The sequence below is a fragment of the Podarcis filfolensis genome, assembly GCF_964270895.1.
Source record: "Podarcis filfolensis genome assembly, chromosome: 2".
NCBI lineage: Eukaryota > Metazoa > Chordata > Lepidosauria > Squamata > Lacertidae > Podarcis > Podarcis filfolensis.
Window position 1 is genome coordinate 27,997,369 of NC_139605.1, and position 23,897 is coordinate 28,021,265.

Consider the following 23,897-nt stretch of genomic DNA (forward strand, 5'->3'; position numbering starts at 1 on the left):
GCCACATGACCCGGAAGCTGTACGCTGGTTCCCTAGGCCAATAAAGCGAGATGAGCACCGCAACCCCAGAGTCGGCCACGACTGGACCTAATGGTCAGGGGTCCCTTTACCTAACGACTGCTGGTAAGTGAAGTCAAAACACCTTACTAGAAAGTTTTACTGTTGTGTTGGTGCTGTGCAGGGTGAAGAACCTGCAGCCTTTCGCCTAATCCTGTGTGGCTGGCGGGTTCCTAGAGGGCAAGATGGAGAACAAGAGGGGGAAATGGAGGGGTGGGGAGGGGGGTGGGAAATGGATAGCACAGTGGAAGAAGAGAGAAGTCCTCTGCAAGCGATCAGTACAGACCTTTAGAAAGGAGGGTAGAGAGCCAGAATAGGCAGTAATGCTTGGGAGTGGCCACAGCTCAGTGGCAGAGCATCTGTTTTGCATGCAGAAGGTCACAGGTTCAATCCCCAGTAGGACAGGGATAAGGACCATTTTTTAAACCATGGAAAGCCACTGCCAAACAGAGTAGACAGTACTAAGGCAGATAGACCAATGGTCTGATTTTGTATAATGTAGCTTCCAATGTGCTTATGAAATGCTTTGCAAATGATCAGCTAAGACCTCTATCAAGAGCAAGCTCTTCCTCCCCAACAACATGCTGGGTGGGGAGGAAGCGGGAGATAGGTAATAGCGGATAGCAGAAGGAGAGAGAGGGAGAGGGAATGAGAGAAAGAGAGAGAAAAGAGGGTGGTCCATCCCACTTTGGCCCTGTCCATTGCTGGCATGTGGCCCTTGACAGAATTAAAGTTTCCCTGCCCCTCCTGTAATGGAATACAGCACCAAGTTATGTCACTGAAGAGGCGGAACTTTGTAGAAAGGAGTGGACGCCTCTGCCAATGGCTCCCATCAAGTACCAAAACCCATAACAAACAGACTCCAGTCGTAAAGATCAGCCTTTGCCAAGATGTTTTGGACTACAACTCCCATGATCAGCTCCAGCCAGCATAGGCTGGGGCTGGCAAAGGGAAGCAGCAAAACCTTTCTCCTGAATCAACTGTGAATCACCAGGGACAGATTTGCCACTACCTCAGGTTACATACGTTTCAGGTTACATACGCTTCAGGTTACAGACTCTGCTAACCCAGAAATAGTACCTCGGGTTAAGAACTTTGCTTTAGGATGAGAACAGAAATCGTGCTCTGCTGGCGCGGCAGCAGCAGGAGGCCCCATTAGCTAAAGAGGTGCTTCAGGTTAAGAACAGTTTAAAGTTAAGAACGGACCTCCGGAACGAATTAAGCACTTAACCTGAGGTACCACTGTACTGAATTTGAGGGCACTGCTGTGGAAAAGGGGCACAGCCTGACACACCATCTAAGCAAGCATGCACAGAGACAGTGTAGTTGTCCCACGCTCACCCCCCTGCACACGCATGCACATGCACGCGCGCGCACACACACACACACACACAGCAAGGATACCTTAAGTCTAATATACAGACCCTACTTCTGCCATCTGTAAACAAGCAATCTTTCCTTTGCAGGAAGGCAGGCATGTAGTAAAACATTAACGTGATGAAAGCTGACCTTTTGAATTTGTTTGTTCATTGAGCCACTACTAATTAAAGTCCCTCTCTCCTCCAGCTCAGACACAATTTCCTTTTCATTTGTTTTAATTCCCACCCACCCATCCAACCCCTCCTCTTTCCTCCTTCTGCCTTGCAATTGCACCCAAAAAGGCTGGGTTTGGCAGGTAGGAAGAGACACAATGGCCAGGGCTGCCCGATTTATGCACCAGTAAGTAGAAAGCTAAGCCCTACACAAGCCCCAAGTCTCTCTCACCGGCCACAATGCAGCTTGTCAGGTCAAGAGCATGACGGGTGAGGCCCCTGTGGGGCAGCTGCAGAGGAAAAACTTTGTACACTGATCTCCAAAAGCAAGCAACTGACAAGCTTCATCTTTCTGGGTACGCATCAGGGCTATTCACAAGCAGGGTCATTAGGAACTCTGGACTTCTTTAAAAATGAGCAACAATATGGAGCAACTTGTCTGCAGAGGACCTCCCCCCCCCTGCAGAAAATGCTGCCATTGTTTATGCAAGTTTCGCCTTATTAAAGATTAGCTAATGCAAGCAAGTAGGCTATGGCGCTTTGAAAGACACTGCCCCAGTTCACACCCCATTCACAAAAGAATCACATCCCCAACCCAGTGTGAACGGCTGAGTCCAGCCTCTGGCTGCTGCAGTGATTCTTTCTTCTTCAGTTACTACACATGCTTTCCTTTCTTTTCCCCACATTTGCAGTTGGCGAATGATTGCTTAAAGTAATGCAAACTGAACAAAATCTAGTCATTCTATATTCTAATATTGAAAAGGGAAATGTAATTACCTGGAGTAGTCTCCTTTAGCTTCCTACAATTGAGAAAAGTAATGATGTTAAAACACTATTTTTTTCGCAGTGGCTCTCAATGCTAAATTAAGACATCACATCACTGAAAACTTTTTCTAAAAGAAAACCCACACCCACACCCTAAACTCGTATTTTAAGCCAAGCCTTGACCACTCAGGCAAGTCTAAAGGACACCACTGGTTTTACAGGGTTTTGCTCTTTTCAAAGAAACAGAGAGACCGTCCTTGCTCAGCTACAGCCAACCACAAACTGAAATTACAGGGATGGCCAGCCCTTGTGAACAGTCTGGCAAGGTTCATTCAAAACAGCAGAAAAGTTCAAAAAGTCAAAGCCATCATCAGCTTGCTGCTGAATTTTGTCAATGAAAATCCAAGTCTCTTGCTAAGAAAAAAGCAGAAGAGACATGAAAATATGAACGACAACAAAATCGTATGTGGTAAGGAAGATTGCTAACTGGAAACCAACAGTGTCCTTGATTGGGATCTACAGAACACTGTTCTAAAAATAAAATGACATTGCATTTTGAGCTTTTCTTTTTGAAGTGCAACTGGTAAGAAAGGTTTAAAAGTTTACAGAAATGCTTAACATTGTTGTACCATATCATACACTTTACCAAGTGTCCAACATGTAATTTTTTTTGGGGGGGGGCAATAATTATGCTAGAAACGTGATGCTAGTTCAATCATTCTGTGCAACTCCACATCTTAAAACACATACCCATACTCCTACACCCCAAATATCCCCAAATGTTTACGTCTATTCTAACATCTCTGTTTGCTTTTAGCACAATGGCAGTTTTGAAGCATTTGTATCACAAATGCACATTTATTTTGTTTTTGGCTGGGGTTAAGAGAGAAATAGACATGCCTATGCAATATAACAAATACATGAAAAATTGCTGTCAGAATTTTGGAACTAAAAGCTTTTGAGACCATGCATGTAAAATTAATAACAGCGACAGGCATGCAGAGAGTTTGAGAAAAATCTTACCTGTAAAATCAAAGCAGCTAACCTGAAGACTGTCTCACTTTCCACCTCAATCTGCCCCTGTTTAAATAAAGAGGAAAATATTAAGGAGACATAGCCTAAAACTGCAGCAATGGGATGCCCCCCAGGGCTACACCGAATCTGTTAGCCTGTCACTACTCAGCACCACTGGTTTTCCTTCCATTGCAGATCATACCATTACAGCAAGAAGGGGTGGGTGTAATTTGAGCTGTAAAGTTGGGCAACTTCATAGCAGTTAACATGGACAAGCAGGAAAATGATTCTGAAAATGGAGGTGCAGAAGGCAAGAGAAATCTGACATGTGGGTTGCCTGAAATATTTGATGAATCACACCTCCCCCCTTACAAATTTAGCACGTTTGGACCCTGCAGATTTCCCGAGGTCTGTTGGCTGCACATTGACTGAATGTTATGCAAATATATCCAGCACACTTACAGTGTGCACAGTTATTTAGAGGTAAACCCCATGATGCCCAATGGTCTAAACATATATAAAACTGCATTTTATCCTTTTTACAGCAAGGTTTGGGAACTTGAACTATCTTGTTTCAACACACACACCAAAAACAACTTGTGAATGTAGGCTACTGTATTCAGACATTTCTAAAGATAAAACACCCTTGTTTTGATTGCAAATGCATTGTTATCGTTTCAATAACGTTTTTGAGCATGCACAAAGGCTTTCCAAAGTCCCTAAACTTTTCATGCCCCGAAAAACAGCCCTGCTGGGTAGATTGCTAGTCTCATCTATTACGCAAATGCAGAATCGAAGCTAAGAGGCAACAAACTGCAGAGGCTGCCACATTTTTCATTATTCAAAAAGCCAGTAAACTTCAGATCCTGGCTAAGGATCCCCCCCCCAGCCCCCGCTGCTTTTCTCTTCTTTCACTGCCACCCAATGGATAAGAAACTGGTTGCCAGGCACTTCCACGGGAATAAATAAGCTAGTGCAGTGCAATTCCTCCCCCCCCCCCATGGACCACTTGAAAAATGCTGAGGGTGTTGGTGGACTACTTAATGATTTTTCTGCCTGTTGCAGCATTTGTAATGTGCTGTGACAGGTGCTGTGTGATTTGTAATTATATTTTTGCTGCTTCTTTTACTTCTTATATTGTATTTTATTGTACTACAATTTTAATTTCATAGAATTCCTATCCGTATATCCTCTGCATAGAGTCTCTATGTGGGATTTGTTTCTTAACCAAAAAACAGACAATAACACTCATATACAATTGAATCAGCAGTTGCTATATTTTATTCTCTTCCACTGAATGAAGCCACCACCTTCTTGCCTTCACTACGAACATCCCCCTGCCATGCTTCAAATGGGCAGTCCTCTTTTTTCTTCTTTTCTCTTTGTAAAAGAGCCACTTGTAACCTTATAAGACACATTCTCGTTACTTTTTTATAAGTTGTCAAATGCTTAAAGGTTGTTCCAAGAATGAAGGTAGGTGTGGGAAAGAAGTGATGTCACAGTCATCAGCCAATCTATGCTGTGCACTGCTGCCTTCTCTTGGCATCCAGTAGAACCAGTTCTCCCTGAGCAAAACCCTGAAACAGGAATAGCAGCTATATCTGATCCAGAATGGTAAGTGTATTTTCAGAGAGCATGTAGCATAGAATATGAAATATTCAGAATATTGGGAACTGATAGAAATGAAAAAACCTCGAAACAGTTGAACTGTGCTATCCAGCCCTTTGGCTAATTAAACAATCTATGGTCTTTTAAACTGTGGCAGGAATAATTGGTTTGTTTGTTACTATGTTGTGTACTTTTATATTGCCAAATGCCCTGTGATCTGGTACATAAATTTAATAAATCAGAATAATAAAATATCAATGCACATAGAACTACTGGCCTAGTTCTTACTGAGGTGGAAAATCTATACCTGAGCTGTCCTGCTTCAAACTGCAGGTGAGGTTGCACATGACTGACTGTTCATTGAAAGAAAGAAAATAAAAAACCTTGCATGAGTGATACCTTCAACAAGATCAAAATTGAAGGGACTAGCAAATAAATGTCACACCCTGCTTTTAACATTTAGAAAGAAAAGAGATAATGATTGTAAAACACTTGGGTGAATATGAATATTCTTGTTGTAGAACAGCCTTTCCAAATCTGGAGCCCTTCAGATATTTTGGACTACAATTCCCATCATCCCCAACCACTGACTATGTTGGCTGGGGCCAATAGGAGTTTATAGTCCAAAACATCTCAAGGGCACCAGGTTGGGAAATGCTGCTTTAGAAAAAGGACTTGGCTCCTGAGACACTATGAGCAGAATTTAGATCGTTCAATGGTCTGGCCGGCAGAAGGAACAATAAATTTTCACTGATTCCACCTGAAGCCCCACAAATATGCTATAGGCAGTTGGGGGGGGAGGCACTAGAAATTAGCAAGCTGCAGGAGGGAAATGAGCAAAAAAAATGTCTCACCCTCCCCACTCCTTCCAGCAGTGGAAGTCTCCACTGGCTCATACCCTTCTGTGAATGGAAGGGTCCATCCTGTTTGCAGGAGATGCCAAGTCATTGCAGGAACCTTCTATTTTGGTCTGGGTGGTCCAAAATAAGCTCTAGTGGAGGGGTCACCCGTCTTGGAATGGGAAGTATGCAGGAGATAGGTCTACCCACATAATCCAAACATCCTAGTTTCAATTTTAAGTACAGTGGTACCTCGGGTTACATACGCTTCTGGTTACATACGCTTCAGGTTACAGAATTCGCTAACTCAGAAATATTACCTCGGGTTAAGAACTTTGCTTCAGGGTGAGAACAGAAATCATGCTCCGGCGGCGCAGCAGCAGGAGGCCCCATTAGCTAAAGTGGTGCTTCAGGTTAAGAACAGTTTCAGGTTAAGAACGGACCTGCGGAATGAATTAAGTACTTAACCCGAGGTACCACTGTATGTCTTGAAACAATAGTAGTTGGGGAAACCCTTTTATCTCGCTACATGCAATATGATTATGAAAACCTGGTTTAGCTAATCTACATTAATAGTTAGTTTATATTAGTGAAGATAGGGCTGCCAACAACTTTTGGGAATATGGAAACCCTAGTGAAGGACACTTGAAAGCGGGAGAATGATGTGGGGAATGCAAAGGAGCACAGCTGTACAACACAGCCAGTGTGATGATGTCTTCCACAAGTGTGCTAAGATAAATGACAGGCTCTCCTTGCTGAGACAAGTGATTTACGTGATATTAAGACTTTCAGGGTTTACTATTGTTTGTGGCATATTAACACAGAAGTTAGTAAATGAGGCCAGCTCACTATTTTATGGGATAAAACAAATTTTCCTGCATTTTTTTGACCATTCTTTGGAGTGTTCTTATGGGGGCTATTGAGATGACCTGCTACTGCACTTTAAAATTTACCTCTACACCACTGCAGTGGGAATTGCTTAACCCTATACGGAACATAAATCCAGTGTAGGAAAGACAGTGTCCGTTTTTCACATTGCAGAACTGCACTAATGAGAACATTCACAGTCATAAAATGCTTCACCTTTTGTACAACAATTAGGGCCACTTGAGACCCCGTCCTGAATTGAACCTGGCAGTCCAGCTGATAAGCATCCCTGGGGACAGCTGACAAGACGACACAACTTTATAAAATAAAATAGCTGCACGGTTAGTTATGCGGTACTCTGACATATGGCTACCCCCTAGGGACCATGTAGTTTGATGGCATCAATCCAAGCAGACATAAAATTTAAAACTCATAGACACTTGGTAAGGGCTCCATGGGAATCTGTGGATATTAATGCATAATGTGACACTTATCATAATCCTACATTCAGAAAGTGGTTCGATTTACATAAAAAAAGGAGGCATATGTTTGGAGAAGCAGAATTTTTAGGAGCCAGGAAGTCTATCCTCAAGTTTTCCTCTATACAGGTAAGGATAGTACAGTATTAAGTAATTATTAATTCCATGATTGTACATTTTCCAGTACAGTACATATAGGTTCGTAATGCTGGTGTATCACATTTAGAGATAAAATATTTATGCCTTGTGACACTTGCTATAGTTTGGATGGGTGTGCTGTTTTTCAAGCTTCTCACCTTCTCCTGCAACCAGAAAACAGAATTGTTGTACTGTTTTTGGTTCTGCAGTTTCTCTATTCTTCCAGGCTGACTTATTTAAGATGCATATACCAGCCTAGGGCTTGCCAATCAGAAGGTCGGCAGTTCGAATCCCCGCGACGGGGTGAGCTCCCGTTGCTTGGTCCCTGTTCCTGCCAACCTAGCAGTTCGAAAGCATGTCAAAGTGCAAGTAGATAAATAGGTACCGCTCCGGCAGGAAGGTAAATGGCATTTCCGTGTGCTGCTCTGGTTCACCAGAAGCGGCTTAGTCATGCTGGCCACATGACCCGCCAGCTCCCTTGGCCAGTAAAGCAAGATGAGCGCTGTAACCCCAGAGTCATCTGCGACTGGACCTGTCAGGGGTTCCTTTACCTTTTACCAGCAATCTCTCACACCATTATTTACCTTATATTGCTTTCCCCTTTCAATTTTTGCGTGATAACGTGTCTGTCTGTGTGTGCGTGTACACACAGACAGTACACACACTGTGTGTGTACACACGGCTGTACTAAGATCACAAATCCCCCTGTGCTGCAAAACAAAGCCAGATCTACTATAAGTTGTATGTATTTTATGTATTGTATTCTGCCATGTGTGACAGGGGTGGGAATCTTGGTTGGTTGGGGCTGATCAGAATTGGAATCCAACAACATCTGGAGAGCTGCAGGCTCCCCAAAAGAGATACCTGTGTAGAAAATTGGCACACCTAAAAATCTCTGGAAACAAGTTACTTTCCACATGGAATGCTTTCATGGTGTTTACATTCCTGTGTAAAAATTAAAGAGGGGAAATCAGTTTGACTATCCTTCACCTCAAACATAAGTGCTAAGAGTCCACTTGCACCAAAAGAGATGTGTGTGTGTGTTAATGTCATTGTCTTGATTTAATGTTTTGCTTCTGGACAGTGATTTTAAAATTGACTGCCCCAGCCAAACAATCTCTAAAAGTGTTCAGGGCTCCTTTGCTAGAGCCTTTCCCCTCATTTCTACCTGGGCTGAAAACATAAGCCCATATTAAAGATTCAAAGTGTAAGTTTGACAGTTCAGCACACAGCAGCCTTATGAAAAATTCAGTGGATGACAGACGAGAAGTCCCAATGCTGTATTTACCTCAAAACATGACTTTTCACAGAGAAATAAATGAATAAAATATCAAGTGCCATCTTAAGTTTCATACTTTGGAACAGGATATTCTTTTGGGTCCAAGAAGGGAAAGAAATTTTTTTTAAAGATAACAACAACAAAACCCTACAAAGTTAGATATGTTTTCAGAAAGTTTCTCAGTTTGAACATGCTTATTCCTCCTATTAAAACCTTCACGATCATTTCAGACAGAGGGAAGACGAACTGGCCAAAGCGTCATGAGAAAGTTGACTGTGTTTTTGGTCCTGCTGAAATACCAGTTGCCTCAAGGTTTTTTTGTTGTTGTTGACACAGATAAACATGTATTGACATATGTCAATACGAGTTGATCTCATATGAGTGATGGTGGACAAGGTGGCATTTTGAATTTTGTAACTAGCTCCTTTCTTGTCCAACTGAGGTAATTACAGGGTGGTGGCAAGTTTGGAAATCAAACTAGTGTTTTAAACCTGGAACAACTTCAATTTTCAAAAACAAACCTAACATAAAAACAGTAATTTGATATCGCTATAATTACACAGATGGCTTAAAGAGTATATATGCAAGCAAGTTGGCGGGGCTGATGTGCAGGATGAGTCTCAAAAGACTGGATACATTTCTGAATTACTCAAAATGGGAAGGGAGGACATAGCTGGATATAATCCAGATAAAGAAATCAGAGTTTTATAAGATGCAGATGTAAAGAAGTTCAAACAGAACTATTTGAAAGAGAGTGGAAAGAGCCATGCCTTTTAGTCTGATACTGTGGCAGCCAATCCTTTTAACATGGATAACTAAATTAAGACTACATGGAAATGGCAACTGCAGAACAGCGGAGGTGGTTTTTGTTGTTTTGGTTTCTGGGGTTTCTTTTGCGTACAGAACATCTTAGGCCTGGAAATTACTTTGGGTGACATTTCTTATGCATTTTAAATAAGCTGCTGGTTGCATATACATTAAATAGTCTGCCTCGTGGCTGTTTCTAATTACCCATAGGGAATAGGGGTAAAAAGATCCTTCTTATGGCTGCATTTTTAAAGTAGGTCTAAAGATCTACCCCCTCTATTGCCTGTCCTCCCACTTGGTGTTGCATTTGTTTTATGCTTACGTTTTGTATTATTATGATTATGCTCAACAACTAACCAAAGCACAACCTTCAGTGCTAATATTATCCATTGGACTTTATATTCTGGTGAAAAGAATCTCACTTTTGCTGTTGCTGTTGATGTGCAAGGTCAACTTTGGAAGGTTTGGTGAACTTTGGAGTTAATGAGGCCTTAAAGGCTCATCGTTAGAAGTTTAGTCAAATAAATAAGGTCAATGAGCACTAATTAGGCATTAAATAGAATTAAGAACGAGGTTGCCTTTCAACCATAGTGTTCATTTTATTGCACACGGTGGTAGTTTCATCACTGAGTAAATTATTTCTTGCAATGTTCAAACTATTTGCAGCCTAGGTTTTGGTTTAGGATTGGTAATGAGGGAAAGCAGGGTTAAAGCCATGAGACTGGCAGAAATACAGCAGGATATGCCTTTTCTAGCATGGAGGTTCAATTATGGGAGAAGCATCACCCATTCACATTTTGTCTGTTGGACATTTTAATATGTTTGTAGCCACTGATTTATTTTTGGGCTCTCCGCCCAATCTGCAAAACAGAAAAACTAATTTGTGTATGATGTAGCTCAAATTCCTTGAGAATTCTGTCCTGTTTTGTGAGTGGGTCAGAGGGCCCAATCCACATACAGTGTACTGGGCCCGGAAAAACCTGCTAGCACCCCTTGGTAGAGAGGCCAGATCTTCCAAAACCAAGCATTCGTAAATATGCCCACTTTTCCAATATCATTCTGAAAACAGAAATGTATAGACGTAGAGCATAAATCTTCACAGTATAGTCGTACCTTGGATCCCGAATGCCTTGTGAGTCGAATGTTTTGGCTCCTGAACGCCGCAAACCCAGAAGTGAGTGTTCCGGTTTGCGAACATTCTTTGGAACCCGAATGTCCAACATGGCTTCCAACTGGCTGCAGGAGCTTCCTGCAGCCAATTGGAAGCCGCGTCTTGGTTTCCGAATGTTCTGGAAGTCGAACCGACTTCTGGAACAGATTCCGTTTGACTTCTGAGGTACCACTGTAGTTAGAAACTTGGCCAAAAGTTCATGTTCAAAATGTGTGATAGCACACGTCACCTCCCTGAAGACTACATATCATTCTTTTTTCCATCTCTTGTTAAAAACATGCTTTTAAAGATCTGCTGTGACCGGGGTCCTTATGCAGTATGTGAATTACAACACAACTCTAACCACATCTACTCAGAAGTAAGTGTTTGAATTAAATGGGGTTTACTTCCTAGGCGAGTGGGTTTAGAACTGCACCTTTAATCTTTTTACTGAAATGCTAGTAAAAGGAGCTTTACTGTACTGTGATCTAGAAAGGAATTTGGACCCTTTACCTAGAACAGCTGCAAGCTTATCAGCATTTTGGGGTTGACCTTTTCTGCAAGGAGTTAACCTTACAACACCCTTCAAGTAGTTCAGTTGAGACCTATGACTTCACCCACTGAACTTCACATCTGAGCAGGAATTCGAGCCTAGATTGCCTGTAGGCAACTCTGACACTTGAGTCCAACATAGTGCACTCCAGGGATCATGGGCTACAACATACATCCCTGATCACTGGCTACACTGGCTGCAGCTTATGCAAGAGTTACTGTGGTTCACAACATCTGGAGGGTACCAAGTTGGCTACCTGTGGTCAACTCACGACACACCATTTCCCCCCTCCCCAGGTGTGCTCTTATTTTTGAGTGATTAATAAAATATTAATGTACAGAAATAAAGGAACACAACTTAAAACGCTTTTGATCTAAAGTCCTAGTTGCAAGGTACCTCAAAAAGGCAGGCTTTATGAAATGCTAAAAAAAAATCAAGTCAATTGCAGCCTCAGAGACTTCAAAACTAGCAGTTACGTGAGCATAGGGAAGAACTGTACCTTTCCTCTAGTCATAAACTTGGTTTTCTTCCCTGAGGCTGGTGTCATTCAGAGAAGACTATGGGGCTGTGAGAGTAGCCTCAAGAAATCCAAAGCCCAAGTAATAATGTGCAATTACACGTGACTGTTTGGGTGTTGGGAAGAGGAGAGTAGGTAGAAAAAGAAAAAGGGGAGAGAGGGAGGAGAAAGTGGTAATTACCAGGGTGTGGGCACCCTGGTCAGCTAATTAAAGTTGAAGAATCCACAGTACAAGTCTATCCCATTATCGCATGAAATAAGGAGCATCAGACACATAAAAAAATCACGGTGTTGAGAAAAGGTAGCAAACGTTTAGTCACCATCTGGATTCTGACGTTCAGTCAAACCATCATTAAGACTAACCACAGTTTTGCCTGGATATTATTAATCATCATAATTATTATTATGACTACTACATTGATTACCCACTATTCACCAGCTAGTCCCAGGGCAGTTTACAACAATTTAAAATTTGATATTAAAAACAAATTACAGTCACGGAAATACGGTGCGTTCCAAAAAAACACACACCTCAGGTGTCAAAGGTGAGGGCAAAAAGGTGTGTGCTGAAAAAAGATGTGCCTCTGTGGGGAGAGAATTCCAGTGTAGGGGCTGTGACAAAGAATGCCCTCTCCCAGGTCACACGCCCTTTAATCTTCAAAAGTGGTGGACCTATCAAGAGGGCCCCCTCTGCTGATCTTAACACCTAAGAGGATGTGTAAGAATGGAGGCGGTATTTGGAGCCTACCGGCAAGTCCTCACCGGCAAGGTGAACTCACCGGCAAGGTGAGTTGCTAAGAGACCCTTAACAAACTACAGCCCCAAGCATTCATTCATTTTTTTTGGGGGGGGTGTCCATGACTCCCAGTATGTTTCCAAGCGCAATTCAAAGTGTTGGTTTAAAGCCCTAAACGGCCTTGGCCCAGTATGCCTGAAGGAGCGTCTCCACCACCACTGGTCAGCTCAGACACTGAGCTCCTCCTCCAAGGGTCTTCTGCTGGTTCCCTCACTGCGAAAAGTGAAGTTACAGGGAACCAGGCAGATGGCCTTCTCGGTAGTGGCGCCCTCCCTGTGGAACGCCCTCCCATCAGATGTTAATGAAATAAACAACTATCTGACTTCTAGAAGACATCTGAAGGCAGCCCTGTTTAGGGAAGTTTTTAATGCTTTATTGTGTTTTTAATAATCTGTTGGGAGCCACCCAGAGTGGCTGGGGCAACCCAGTGGCAACCCAGTTAGGCGGCATATTATTATTATTATTATTAATGTATGTCGTGCTGGAGATGGAAACATGAGAACATAAACCCAAGGCTTGTTTATGTAATGCTTAACTATGGTTTAGCAAACAGCCAGACAACAAAGTATCTTGTAGCATCTTAAAAGGAAATGTTTATTGTGGTATAAGCTTTCATAGTTAAAAAACCACTTTGTCAGATGCATTAAGTGTCAGCCACATTTCATTGATACATTTACATAGTACATATATGTGCATGAATATGAACACCCAAGAGAGAGGAAAATGTAAATAGTGTAGCAGTGGGGTCAATGTCTATATATCTTTCACTTCTCTCTTTTCCTGTGCACTCTTTCAACATTAACTTTGAAGTTACTTTATTTTTATCAGGTTTTCATAAATGAGAAATATAGTCAAGACATGGGAAATGTATTTAAATTGTTCTCATACGCAACAGAATGATTTTCATATAGCGTCTTCTATGGACTTTCTCAAATGAAAGGAAGCTAGACGTGTTTGTGGTTAAGAGGTACTCAAACTGCTGAAGGAGTGGCAACTGAACATAATCTTCTGTGATATGTTGAAGAGCAGATTTGGAAACTAAACTAGGCCAGGAAATGAAGGGCGGCTACTCACCTGAAAAGGAGGCCACCAGCCAACCATGAATAATTAGTAAGGAACAAAATAATGCCTTCACAGAGACTACAGGGGATATGCTTAATCCTTTGCCTTTTACACATACATAAGTAGGCCTTCAACAGACTCCTACTAGGAATCCTTTGTGATCACAAGCACTCCTTTTTGTGAAATGACTGAAGTGTTAAGAGCAACTGGGCTCTAAAACCACCTCCCTAGAAAACAAATGTGCAAAGTTGGTGGGATAACCAAATACAGAAAAAAATAAATAAATAAAAAATAAAAGTTAAGTGCTAGCCTTCTTTTCTAAACACACAATTCTGAACCAACCAAATCAGAAGTGGGGGAAAACAAAAGGTACCTCCACTATTGTACATAAAATGGAAAGGCAGCCATGTTAGTCCATAAGAAAAGGGGGGAAAACACTCCAAAATTCAAAGCTGGACTACTAGGATCCATCAAAATGCCAGGAACATGTGTGTGTTTGTGTGTGTGTGTGTGTGTGTGTGTGTGTGTGTGTGTGTGTGTGTTGCATTTAAGGTGTTGGACAGAACCCAGCTGCAAATCAGGCTTTAATTTCTCAGAGTTGGGGAACAACCCTAATTACTTCTTAATCCCAGAATCTTAGGTGTGTAACTTGATAAAGCACCAGTGAAGTACTTACTCAGCCCGAAATGTCAATCTTGAAATTTCAATCAATTCTCTTCTGGAGAACTCTTCATCAGGCAATCTTTTGTTTGGTTCGGAGGACTGAATCTGAGACAGTTTCCATGCAGAGCATGTGGAAGATCCCTTCCCCCAAAACATTACAAGAGTAACATCTGAACCCTCGCCTGCAGAGCACAATGGATTTCTAGCCTATTGCCTTCATAACATGGCCTCCTTGTCCAGCCTGGACTGACACACTGAACAGAAGCACTTCATACTGCAACATTTTGTTGTGGATCCCGCTTGTGTAAACACACACAAATAAACACAGTGAAGATGCTAATTAAATCTTATACATTTGCAGGGCTTGCAGGCCCTGAATTAGCTAATCACTAAAATATTCCTAAGCAGCTAGGGAGGGTTTATGATAAAGGCAATTCATAAAAGGATTTCGTATCTGCACTTTCTCATTTCGTTTTACCCCCCTCCCCTCCTCTTTCGGCGCTCGTGCAAGTTCTATCTTTAGGAACAGAAATGATAAATCTAGTCTGCTGCAATGTATATTTAAGTAGTCACAGGCAGAAACAGAACACCCTTCGGTGCAAGAGAACTCCTCTCTCCCAGACAAGAGACGGAGGAATTGTGAAATGTTTGTTGTAAAGCTTGCAAGAGCTCTTGACTTTTGGCTAAACTGGCAGGTGGCCATACAACTGCAAACACTCTTCAGAAGTTTTCTTTTTTGCAGCAGTGCTAAATGTACTCACTACCAAATGCGAAAAATAAATCTTTTGTGTGTGGAGCGAATTGTGGCAGACATACCCACTCCGTACGTAATTGTTGCAACATTTCAGTAGAAAATGCTATAAAGCTTAAACAAGGATATTGTATTCTCACTGGAAACACCCAAAACAGCACCTTGAAAGGTGTGGTGAATCAGTAAATCTAGAGTGTGCAGGTAATAACCTCAACACCCAGAGCCATTTCTTGCACTTGCCATCCTTTATCCTGGCTCTTGTGTAATGCAGTCTCTGCTGTTCTCATCAAACGGATGTGGCCAACCACTCATGGTCACTGGGGAAGTGAAGTCACTCCCCCCAGTTTGATGGATGTCCAGCTATGGTGAAACGTCATGCATAATGAGAACAATGATGCACAAGCAGGGTGGGGAGGCAAATTTGAACAGGAAGGGGGGTGCTGTACACTGAACATGTGAAGTACTTTTAAAGCACTTTGTTCCTAATCCCCTTGACTTTTGTCTACCATCTAAGAGTAGCTATGTTCATATGCTTCAGCTGTACCCAATTACCAGTGACAGCCCTGTTTTTTCCTGTGCTCGCCCTTGTTTTTGGGGATGCTTTTCCAAAAAAAGTTGTTAGTGTGCACACATGCAATAGAGTTGGCATCCAGAGCAGCAGGGGAGCTCTGTGGAACAATGCACCTTCCGTTCTTCTTGAATAGAGCCAATCAGGCTACAGTTCTCCATGCTCTTGGACATCCAGGTTAGACTACTACAACCCGTTGCATGTGGGGCAGCCTTTGGACACTGTTCAGAAGTTTTCAGTGGGTTCAGAAGACAAGTGCCAGTATGTTAACTGGAACATGTTGTTTGGAACATACTTTGATGGTTTGTTTGGTTTTTTAAAAGTCACTGACTTCTGGTCTGTTTGTTTTGTACACCTGCATTTTGACCTATAAAATCATAAACCAACCTTACCCCAACCTGATGCCCTCCAGATGTTTTGCTTGACAATCATAATCATCTCTCACCTTTGGCCATGCTGACATGCCTGATAGGAGTTGTAGTCCAAAAAAATATGACAGTATATGACACTTTCTGACAGTAAGAGCTGTTCAACAGAGGAATGGAGTCCCTCAGGAGGTTGTTGACTTTCCTTCCTTGGAGGTTTTTAAGCAGAGGCTGGATGGCCATCTCTCATGGATACTTTAACTGAGTTTCCCGCATCAGGGGGATTGGACTAGACTTCCAACTCTCAGATTCTATGAACTTCCTTTGAGAGCTTTTAGGTGGTAGGAAAGATGTTTTAAATAAACAAAAAAGTTGCCCCCTTGAGGTTTCATTCCCTCGCCTTCTCAAGAGTTCTTGGGAGTGCCATCTCTACATGGAGGGGAGATGCACGTTTCCTGCATTTGTTTACAAGATTTATACCCTTCCTTTCAATCAAATGATCCTCAAGGTGGCTTACAAGAAACAGGTACTAATGCATGGAAACCAAAAATCGTAGCCCAGCGACCCTTAAATCTTCTAGCTAATAGAAGGGGCCAGACTGGGCTGCTGCTTCTTTACTCTACAATGGATAGGGCCCAGCTGGGCTTCCCCTTGCAATCATATTGTTCCTGGAGCACAAGGGGACAGCCTCCCAGTGGTCCTTGTTCCCCTGGCTAGTGGCAGAGGCCAGAGTGTGCTTCCCTTCTGCTTCCTATTCACAGAGCGTGTTGACTAAGGCACTTATGCACATGACTGCAGAGGCATGAACAGCAAATGCAGTGTGCAGCCTTGCCTGCTGCAGCTGGTGAGTCTGGTAACCACACCTACCTCAAAAGGCTTGCAGGGCAGTCAATGAACATTCAACCATGTGAATGTGCAGTCAGGCAAGTGATCCTTGGTACAAGACAAGGAACATTGCAAGAGCGCACAGGAGCAAGCCTATTTTAATCTGTGAAATATTGGCAAGTATACGCGTGACACCCTCTGATCTGTTAACTTCAGAGTGCTTGCACCTTCACTGATATCTGATCTCTCCCACTTAGTGATGGCGCCACCATCCGCATTAGCTTGTCCAGACCTTATAGTCAAAACATTGAGCATGTGCACATAAGCATGATGAGTGGGTGTTAAGGCTAATAGGCCAGACAAGGCTGAAGGCAATGTGAGCGGCAGTGGGGTGGGAATTCCCTCCCTAAGACAAACAAGACACATAAATCAGGTGGGGTGTGGACCAGATGCCTGGGTGTAACAGCTATAAAGGCTCCAAATATCAGTATTGGGTAAATGCAACAGCGATAGGGAAATGGTGCTGCCCTAGCCCCATTTCCTCACTCACTGCCCTAGCCCCATTCCCATTAAGCTGCTTCATTGCAAGGCTCCACAATTTTTGGCCGGCCTTAGGAGCTAAGCCAAAGGTTGTGGTTGCTGGTACAGCTGCCCTCTTCCTTTGTCACTGGCCACACACAGAGCCGCCACTCTTTGTCAGGGACAAGATCTGGAGCTGGAAAAGAGGGCAAGAGGAGCTTGCTGATTTGCCCACTTTACAGTGCATCTCAGCCATTCCCCGCCCCCCAAGACAACTGGTATTCTGCTGATATAGCTGGCTGAGCAAGTCAAGGTGCTCTGGATGCTTTTCTAGTTCGACCAGTGAAGGCCCCCCCATCACTCCTTCCTGCTGTGGAGCATGAAAAAAAACAACAGGAAGGTTGGTGGTTTCATCAGTGTGCTGCCGAGACACTTCAGGTACCTTGGGAATTAAGTGGACAAGCAATTCCCTTCTTGTAGCTGGGGAAGAGGTAGGAATTCCACTGGGATGATCCTCATCCACCTCTGCATCCCTAAAGCTTGGAACAAAAGCTAGGGTGTGCCATGTTTGCCAGACAACTGCAGCGCACTCACCCTAGCAAGCATGGCGAAAAAACAGAAATGCGGAATGTTCACATTCAAGCATCCAGGTGTGATGCTCATGCTCACATTACCCTGATTCCTATCTATCTTCAAGCGACTGAAATATTGCCACACAAAGAACAGGCACAGAAACCACCCTCCCATGTCTCAGACACCATGGCAGGAGCCTACTGGGGTATGTTGCAAAACCACATAGAAGGAGGCTTGCATTATATATGACTGGCAAATGTTTAGGAGCAGTGAGAGCTGTGTGGTGAAGGGAGCTGCCATGACACCTTCTCTAGAGACTTCTCAGAAGAGCCTGGATAAAATCTTATAAGCAAGGGATAAGTATGGGTACAGGGGTAGGCTTCCATGTTAACATACTAACATATGGGATACTATCATACTAACATATGGGATTTAATGGGTAATGTGAGAATCACAACATTAATTGGCAAAGAACAGCTATAGGGCACTTCAAGGTCAGGTATCCATCCCATGCCCCCGAGTCAAGTTCCTTCTAACTACATAGACTCTCCCAATGTTTCCAAGGTTGTTCATTCCCAAAATTTAGGTACCTATGGAACTCCCTACCCCCCCCCAATACTGGAGATGGAGTATACCAAAAGCTATTGGTCTGCCACTGATGGGTTGGGACCCACTATTGAACCACAGCCTAAACTCAAGTAGCCTGCAACAGCAGCACAACCACTGTACAAATACATAGCAATAATAATAATGCTGCACCTTTGGGTTAAAGGTAGGTCTCAGATTTGAAAAGACCAAAGACTACTGCTATAAACCACCCTATACAGAAAATCAATGGTTTGGTTTACAGTTAGAAGTTCCTTCCAGACAGAATCATAGGGCTGCAACCAAAAGCTCATTGCCTAAACACTGTGCACTCCCCCCACATCTGTCAGCCTTCCCAGATTATCCCAGGCAATCTCACCAAAAGTGTGCCACAAGCAAAGCACAGGAGCCAACAAGAAATGTTAGTACAAAGCGTTGCAAAGCTGGCGGCTCAAGCAAAATGCCAAAAGAAAAGCCAAAGCAGAGGGCAAAAAAAGGCCAAGGTCACTGGCAACCAGGATGAACAGCACTTTTTCACCTAACGTTGTACATGATTTAGGGTTTGTTTAGTTTATGTATAGGCAATCTTAGCCATGGTGCTAGCCTACCCGGAGGAACAAACACAAGATAAGAAACTGCTGGAAGTGTTTAGTTTGCCTCAAGTGGTGTTTGTGTGTGCAGAGTGTCATTTATGTTCTCTTTGTGCCCTGAGCACAGAGAAAGGCAAGTCAGGTGGAGACTGAAATAAACACAGGCTGAACTGCGCAGGCAGGTTTATCCTATAGGTGTGTAGAGTGCTGGTTTCAATTGGAAGGAACTTGTGCAATGTTCATTGTTAAGAGCCCGCCCAGTGTTAAAAGACATGGCATTGAAAAGATGACAGTGCTTGTCTAAGGAAAGTCTGTGGTCAAAGCACCAGGGTGTGTAAAAATAAACATGACCAGCAAGTCACAAATGTGCTCTAAATCCCATTAATGTTTTTCCTCCTGTCCAGCTTGTCCAATTCAGAAACCCGAAAGGAGAGAAAGGGAAGAAAGGAAAGGGAGAGTAGATGCAATTCAGCAGGGTGTTATTAAGCCATTTGCTTCTCTGCAGAGGCTTGGTATTTAGATGTGCACCATGCCTAGGGCAAGGGAGTTCCTGGAGAATTCTAGGACAAATGGGTCAGCAAGCACAGTAATTGATGTCTTGCTTGCAGCAGAAGCATCCCAACCTGTTAAGGGACTTCATTTCTGGAAAGCTTGGGTTAAAATCAAAGCTAAGTACATCACAGAATGAGGTTCCAACCCAAACCGGGAGTCTTGTTGTATCATCACTGTGCACGGAGACAGCCAAACCCACACCTGATACTGGGCTCCATTTTAACTCCACAGTATGTGGTAGTAACTACTGAAATGCCCCCTGTTGCGATGGTTCCATGTGTGTGTGTATGGCTAGATGACCCACATCCTGCAAGAACCCATGGGAGAACTACCGCCATAACCACATGCAGGTTTTACTGCTCATGAAAATCTAGTCACCAAACGTCAGGACTGTGAGGCTGGCCTATGCTTAGTCACAGAGTGAAAGTGCAACATGAAGCATGTTTGCTCAGAACTAAGACACACTGAATTCAGTGGGACTTATTCCCTAGCAATGGAGCCTAACAGAGCAAACCTTTCGTCTCAGTCAGCTACACTGGTGTAAGGTCAGGGAACACGGTGGGTTCTTAGACTCTTACATGGCAGAGATTTCCTTTTGCAATCGGCTGCTAACAGGGTTCAGATTAAGCTTGCTCTTCCTCTGACACACTGCTGACGCCACCCATTTTCAGCCTTTCTGCCAGCATAATATCAAGCTGGTGTATCCCGAGTGCCATGCCCGGGTAAGCCTGAGGTCAGCATGACATTGCTAGTGCTGAGGACTTGCACCAAATCATGAAACACTCCAGTTGATGTAAATGGGAGCACAAGATTAAACCGTGAACGTTGTAGAAGGCAAATGTGATGCCAGGAACTCAGTAATGATTAAAGGATTACTTCTTTAAATATATAACTAGTCCATAACTAATACTGGATTCTCAACTCATTTTGTGCTTATTTCTATCTTTTTAAATGCAAAAGCTGGTACCATTGCAAAATAATTTAACAGCCATATAATGATGTCCCTTTAATGACATCAATGTTCAGTTGAATAAAAATTTATCACCCACCCACCATCATTACAAGGGCTTTTAATTTTATTTTAAAATTTAATCTGGTGGTTTTGGGCTATGGAGGAAGCTTTTCAACTCCTTACTTTGCCCACAAACCTCTTCAAGGCCGCTCCTCAGCCCCCTTCCCCCCTATAAATGTAGAATCACATAAATGTGTTGTACATCTGGCAGCATGCAAATTAGGGTACTTTTAAAAAGAGGAACAAAATGCCATAAAAAGGCTACTAAAAAAGGAAATAATATCCCAAGAAGAAGAAGAAACCATAAGCAACTGAAAGAGGATAGGATGTGCAAAGGCTCATAAAACGTGAGCAAAAAAGGAACAACTTGTTAAATAGTAGATGAGGACAAGCTGTGCAAAAGAATTGTTCTGCAACAAGCATGGCACCAGTACAGTTGAAGCACAGCCACTCCTTGCAGCCAAATGACACAAGATGCTTACATGGGACTCTTCCGTCTACCTGTCCACAATCCACCCATTTCAGAGATGCACACAAGCAAAGTGCCTGGTGTTGTTGTTTTTCCCAAGCACATGTTTAAATGTTATCTCAAAGCTGGGGCTTGATGCATACATTCCTTTCCCTCAACAGTTAAACATTAAATAATGTTTCAGGACTGAGATGTTCGAGAAAACTGTTATTGATCTAGCCAGGTTTCTGTACCACACCCGTCTATCTGAGCATCTCTCCTTTTGGGCTACTACATTCCTGGCCCACAGGTATGTGTGGAGAGTTGCACAAGATCACTCTTTCTCTGTTTCCACTCATTAGGCAAGGTGTGCATGCAAGAGCATTATTGATTAGTTTCACCTATCACTTCTAAAGGCTCTCTTAAAAGAGTTTTATAGTTGCATGCTCTGTGGGGGTGGGAAGAGCTGGAGTAAAAATAATGAGGTGGGAGGAGGAATATCGGAGATTTCTCAACTAGGCATATGCTCTGTTGAATGGGTTCAATGAACAGTTCCCATTTGCAAACTCGGGGTCCTGTAGCACTGGTGACAACATGCAGCAAACATCATACACTTGGTCTTCAGAAAAACAAATCCACTGACGCACACCCACACCAAGGATTTCAGAGTAAATTTAGGGATCATGGGTGCAGTAACACCTGTTTTGTCTTCTCCTGGCACCCATGAAGCCTCTGAGCCCTCCCATTTATTGCCCCCTTGTTCAAGAGATGGTGGTAGTAGTTACTCCCTGCCCCTCTCCGCCAAAACATACATAGAGCTGAAGGAGGACGTTGGAACAGCGCTATTATTTCCCAATTCCTCTTTCAGTTCTGTGTGTTTTTCAAGGCTCACATAAAAGGCAGGTCCACCTTATGCATTTAAAGCACATCCAATGCACACTTGAAGCACATGACTTCCCCAAAAGAATCATGGGAGCTGTAGTTTGCTTCCCCCCAGGGTTACAATTTCCAGAAACCATAAACTACAGTGCCAATTATTCTTTGGGAAAAGTCATGTGCTTTAAATGTATGACATGGGCCTGCCTTAATTGTACTGAATCCAACTTTTACCAGATCCTTGGAAACTGCAAAGCGTAGGCTCGTGTGGTTTATTACTTTGCCAGCTGGGGTTGGGGTTGATCCAGGAGAGGTAGGAAGGAAGTAACCAGGGTGATGGTGCCCATGGGAATTGATTAAAAAAAATCCAGATGTGCCTATGGACTTGAATAAATTAGTCACATCTGTTATATCTGTAACCCAAACCCTATACTATTGTTTCTTGATCATGAGATGGCACTGTTTCAGGATCAGCAGAGGTGTACTAGCAGGTTTGCAAAACTGGCACCTGCCAGGGACGCAGACCTGGAAGGGTGCAACAATCTCCTATCAGACTATGGAGATGCCTGGTGATGCACCGCCGAGATCAAACGCGGGAGAAGCTTCCCATCCTTCTTGCACTGCTGCACAAAAGCATACGGTAAAGTGATATTTTTTTGCGGGGTGTGTGTGCCAATACAGCTCCTTGCCAAGGGCGCAAGGAACGGTAGGTATTCTGAGAATCAGTCACTGATAGTTGTAGAAACTGCTATGCATATGCAAGCAGGCATTCTCCGATGCCGACAGGTTATAAGGGCGTTCCATGAAATACAATCCTAAACCAGCTTTAATAGGGAAAACCACACCAAGCATAGTTGACAGTCAACGAATTATTAATTCCAGTTTTAGATTAATGATGTAGAAGGGTAAAGGTAAAGGGACCCCTGACCATTAGGTCCAGTCGTGGCCGACTCTGGGGTTGCAGCGCTCATCTCGCTTTATTGGCCGAGGGAGCTGGTGTACAGCTTCCGGGTCATATGGCCAGCATGACTAAGCCGCTTCTGGCGAACCAGAGCAGTGCACGGAAACGCCGTTTACCTTCCCACCGGAGCGGTACCTATTTATCTACTTGCACTTTGACGTACTTTCAAACTGCTAGGTTGGCAGGAGCAGGGACCGAACAACGGGAGCTCACCCCATCACGGGGATTCGAACCGCCAGCCTTCTGATCAGCAAGTCCTAGGCTCTGTGGTTTAACTCACAGCGCCACCCACCTCATGGATGCAAATCTACCTGCAAAGACATTTTCACCTTGCCTGCTTCTGAGTGAGAAGCAGTCAACAAACAGAAGGTGACACTGCCATGCTACTCGTTATAAATACGACACCTATTGCATCTGTGACCCATATTTCTGTCTACCTCTTTCTCATGCCTCCCACAGAAACTGAGTTCTAGGGACAGCTATTTTTCTCTTTGGCTGACAGGCAGGCTCAGCAAGAAACCACCGCCTGGCACCATCTATCCCGATACCAATTAACACACACCTAGTAAATAGAGAAAAAAGGTTGTCCTCTGTCAAAATTGTTCTCTACACCCTTAAAGTCTTTAACATAACACTGATGAGCAGCATTACTTCATCTGCACATCATTGCCACTATAACCAGTTCCTCTCAACGCTAGAACATGCAACCAACATTAATATATTCAAATCATATATCTTGGCAAAGTCACAAGAGCAAATTAGCAATGTTTACGTTTCGAACATTTTCAAATTTCTTTAGCATATATAAGTAGGTACACATTCATCTGCACACCTGCAGAGATACTCACACCCATTTGTTTTGGCAATTCATTCTCACTTTCATTCCCACCTTGTTCTGGATTTCTTAGTTGTAATTTTTTTTAGCCTAGCTCCAACGTTTCCAGAAAGTACACTTGACAATGGTCAAAACGCTTGTTGGAAAATACTGATGACTCCAACATCTTACTCTTACTGAATCTAGCTGAAGGATGGTCACGAAATTTCTTTAGAACAGGGATGGGGAACCTCTGGCCCTGCAGAAGTCAATGGACTCCAAACATCCCTGACCATGTGGGCTTTCCATCCTTCCATAGACATCTACTTGGC

The 23,897-nt window shown here is 43.2% G+C and overlaps 1 protein-coding gene across 4 annotated transcripts in view; it reads right to left on the reverse strand.

Annotated features, from left to right (window-relative positions):
* The window catches only part of FRMD4B (FERM domain containing 4B), a 142,923-nt gene that overhangs the window by 80,322 nt on the left and 38,704 nt on the right, over window positions 1-23,897 (reverse strand). For 3 of the 4 annotated variants that reach the window (XM_083600555.1, XM_083600554.1, XM_083600553.1), the window contains exons 6-7: window positions 3,378-3,434; window positions 2,367-2,389 (exon numbers count right to left, since the gene is read on the reverse strand). The exons of the other annotated variant lie outside the window; for it this stretch is intronic. In XM_083600555.1, the coding sequence (XP_083456681.1) occupies window positions 2,367-2,389; window positions 3,378-3,434 (80 nt within the window). The remainder of the gene's footprint in view (window positions 1-2,366; window positions 2,390-3,377; window positions 3,435-23,897) is intronic. 4 annotated transcript variants of the gene reach the window in all.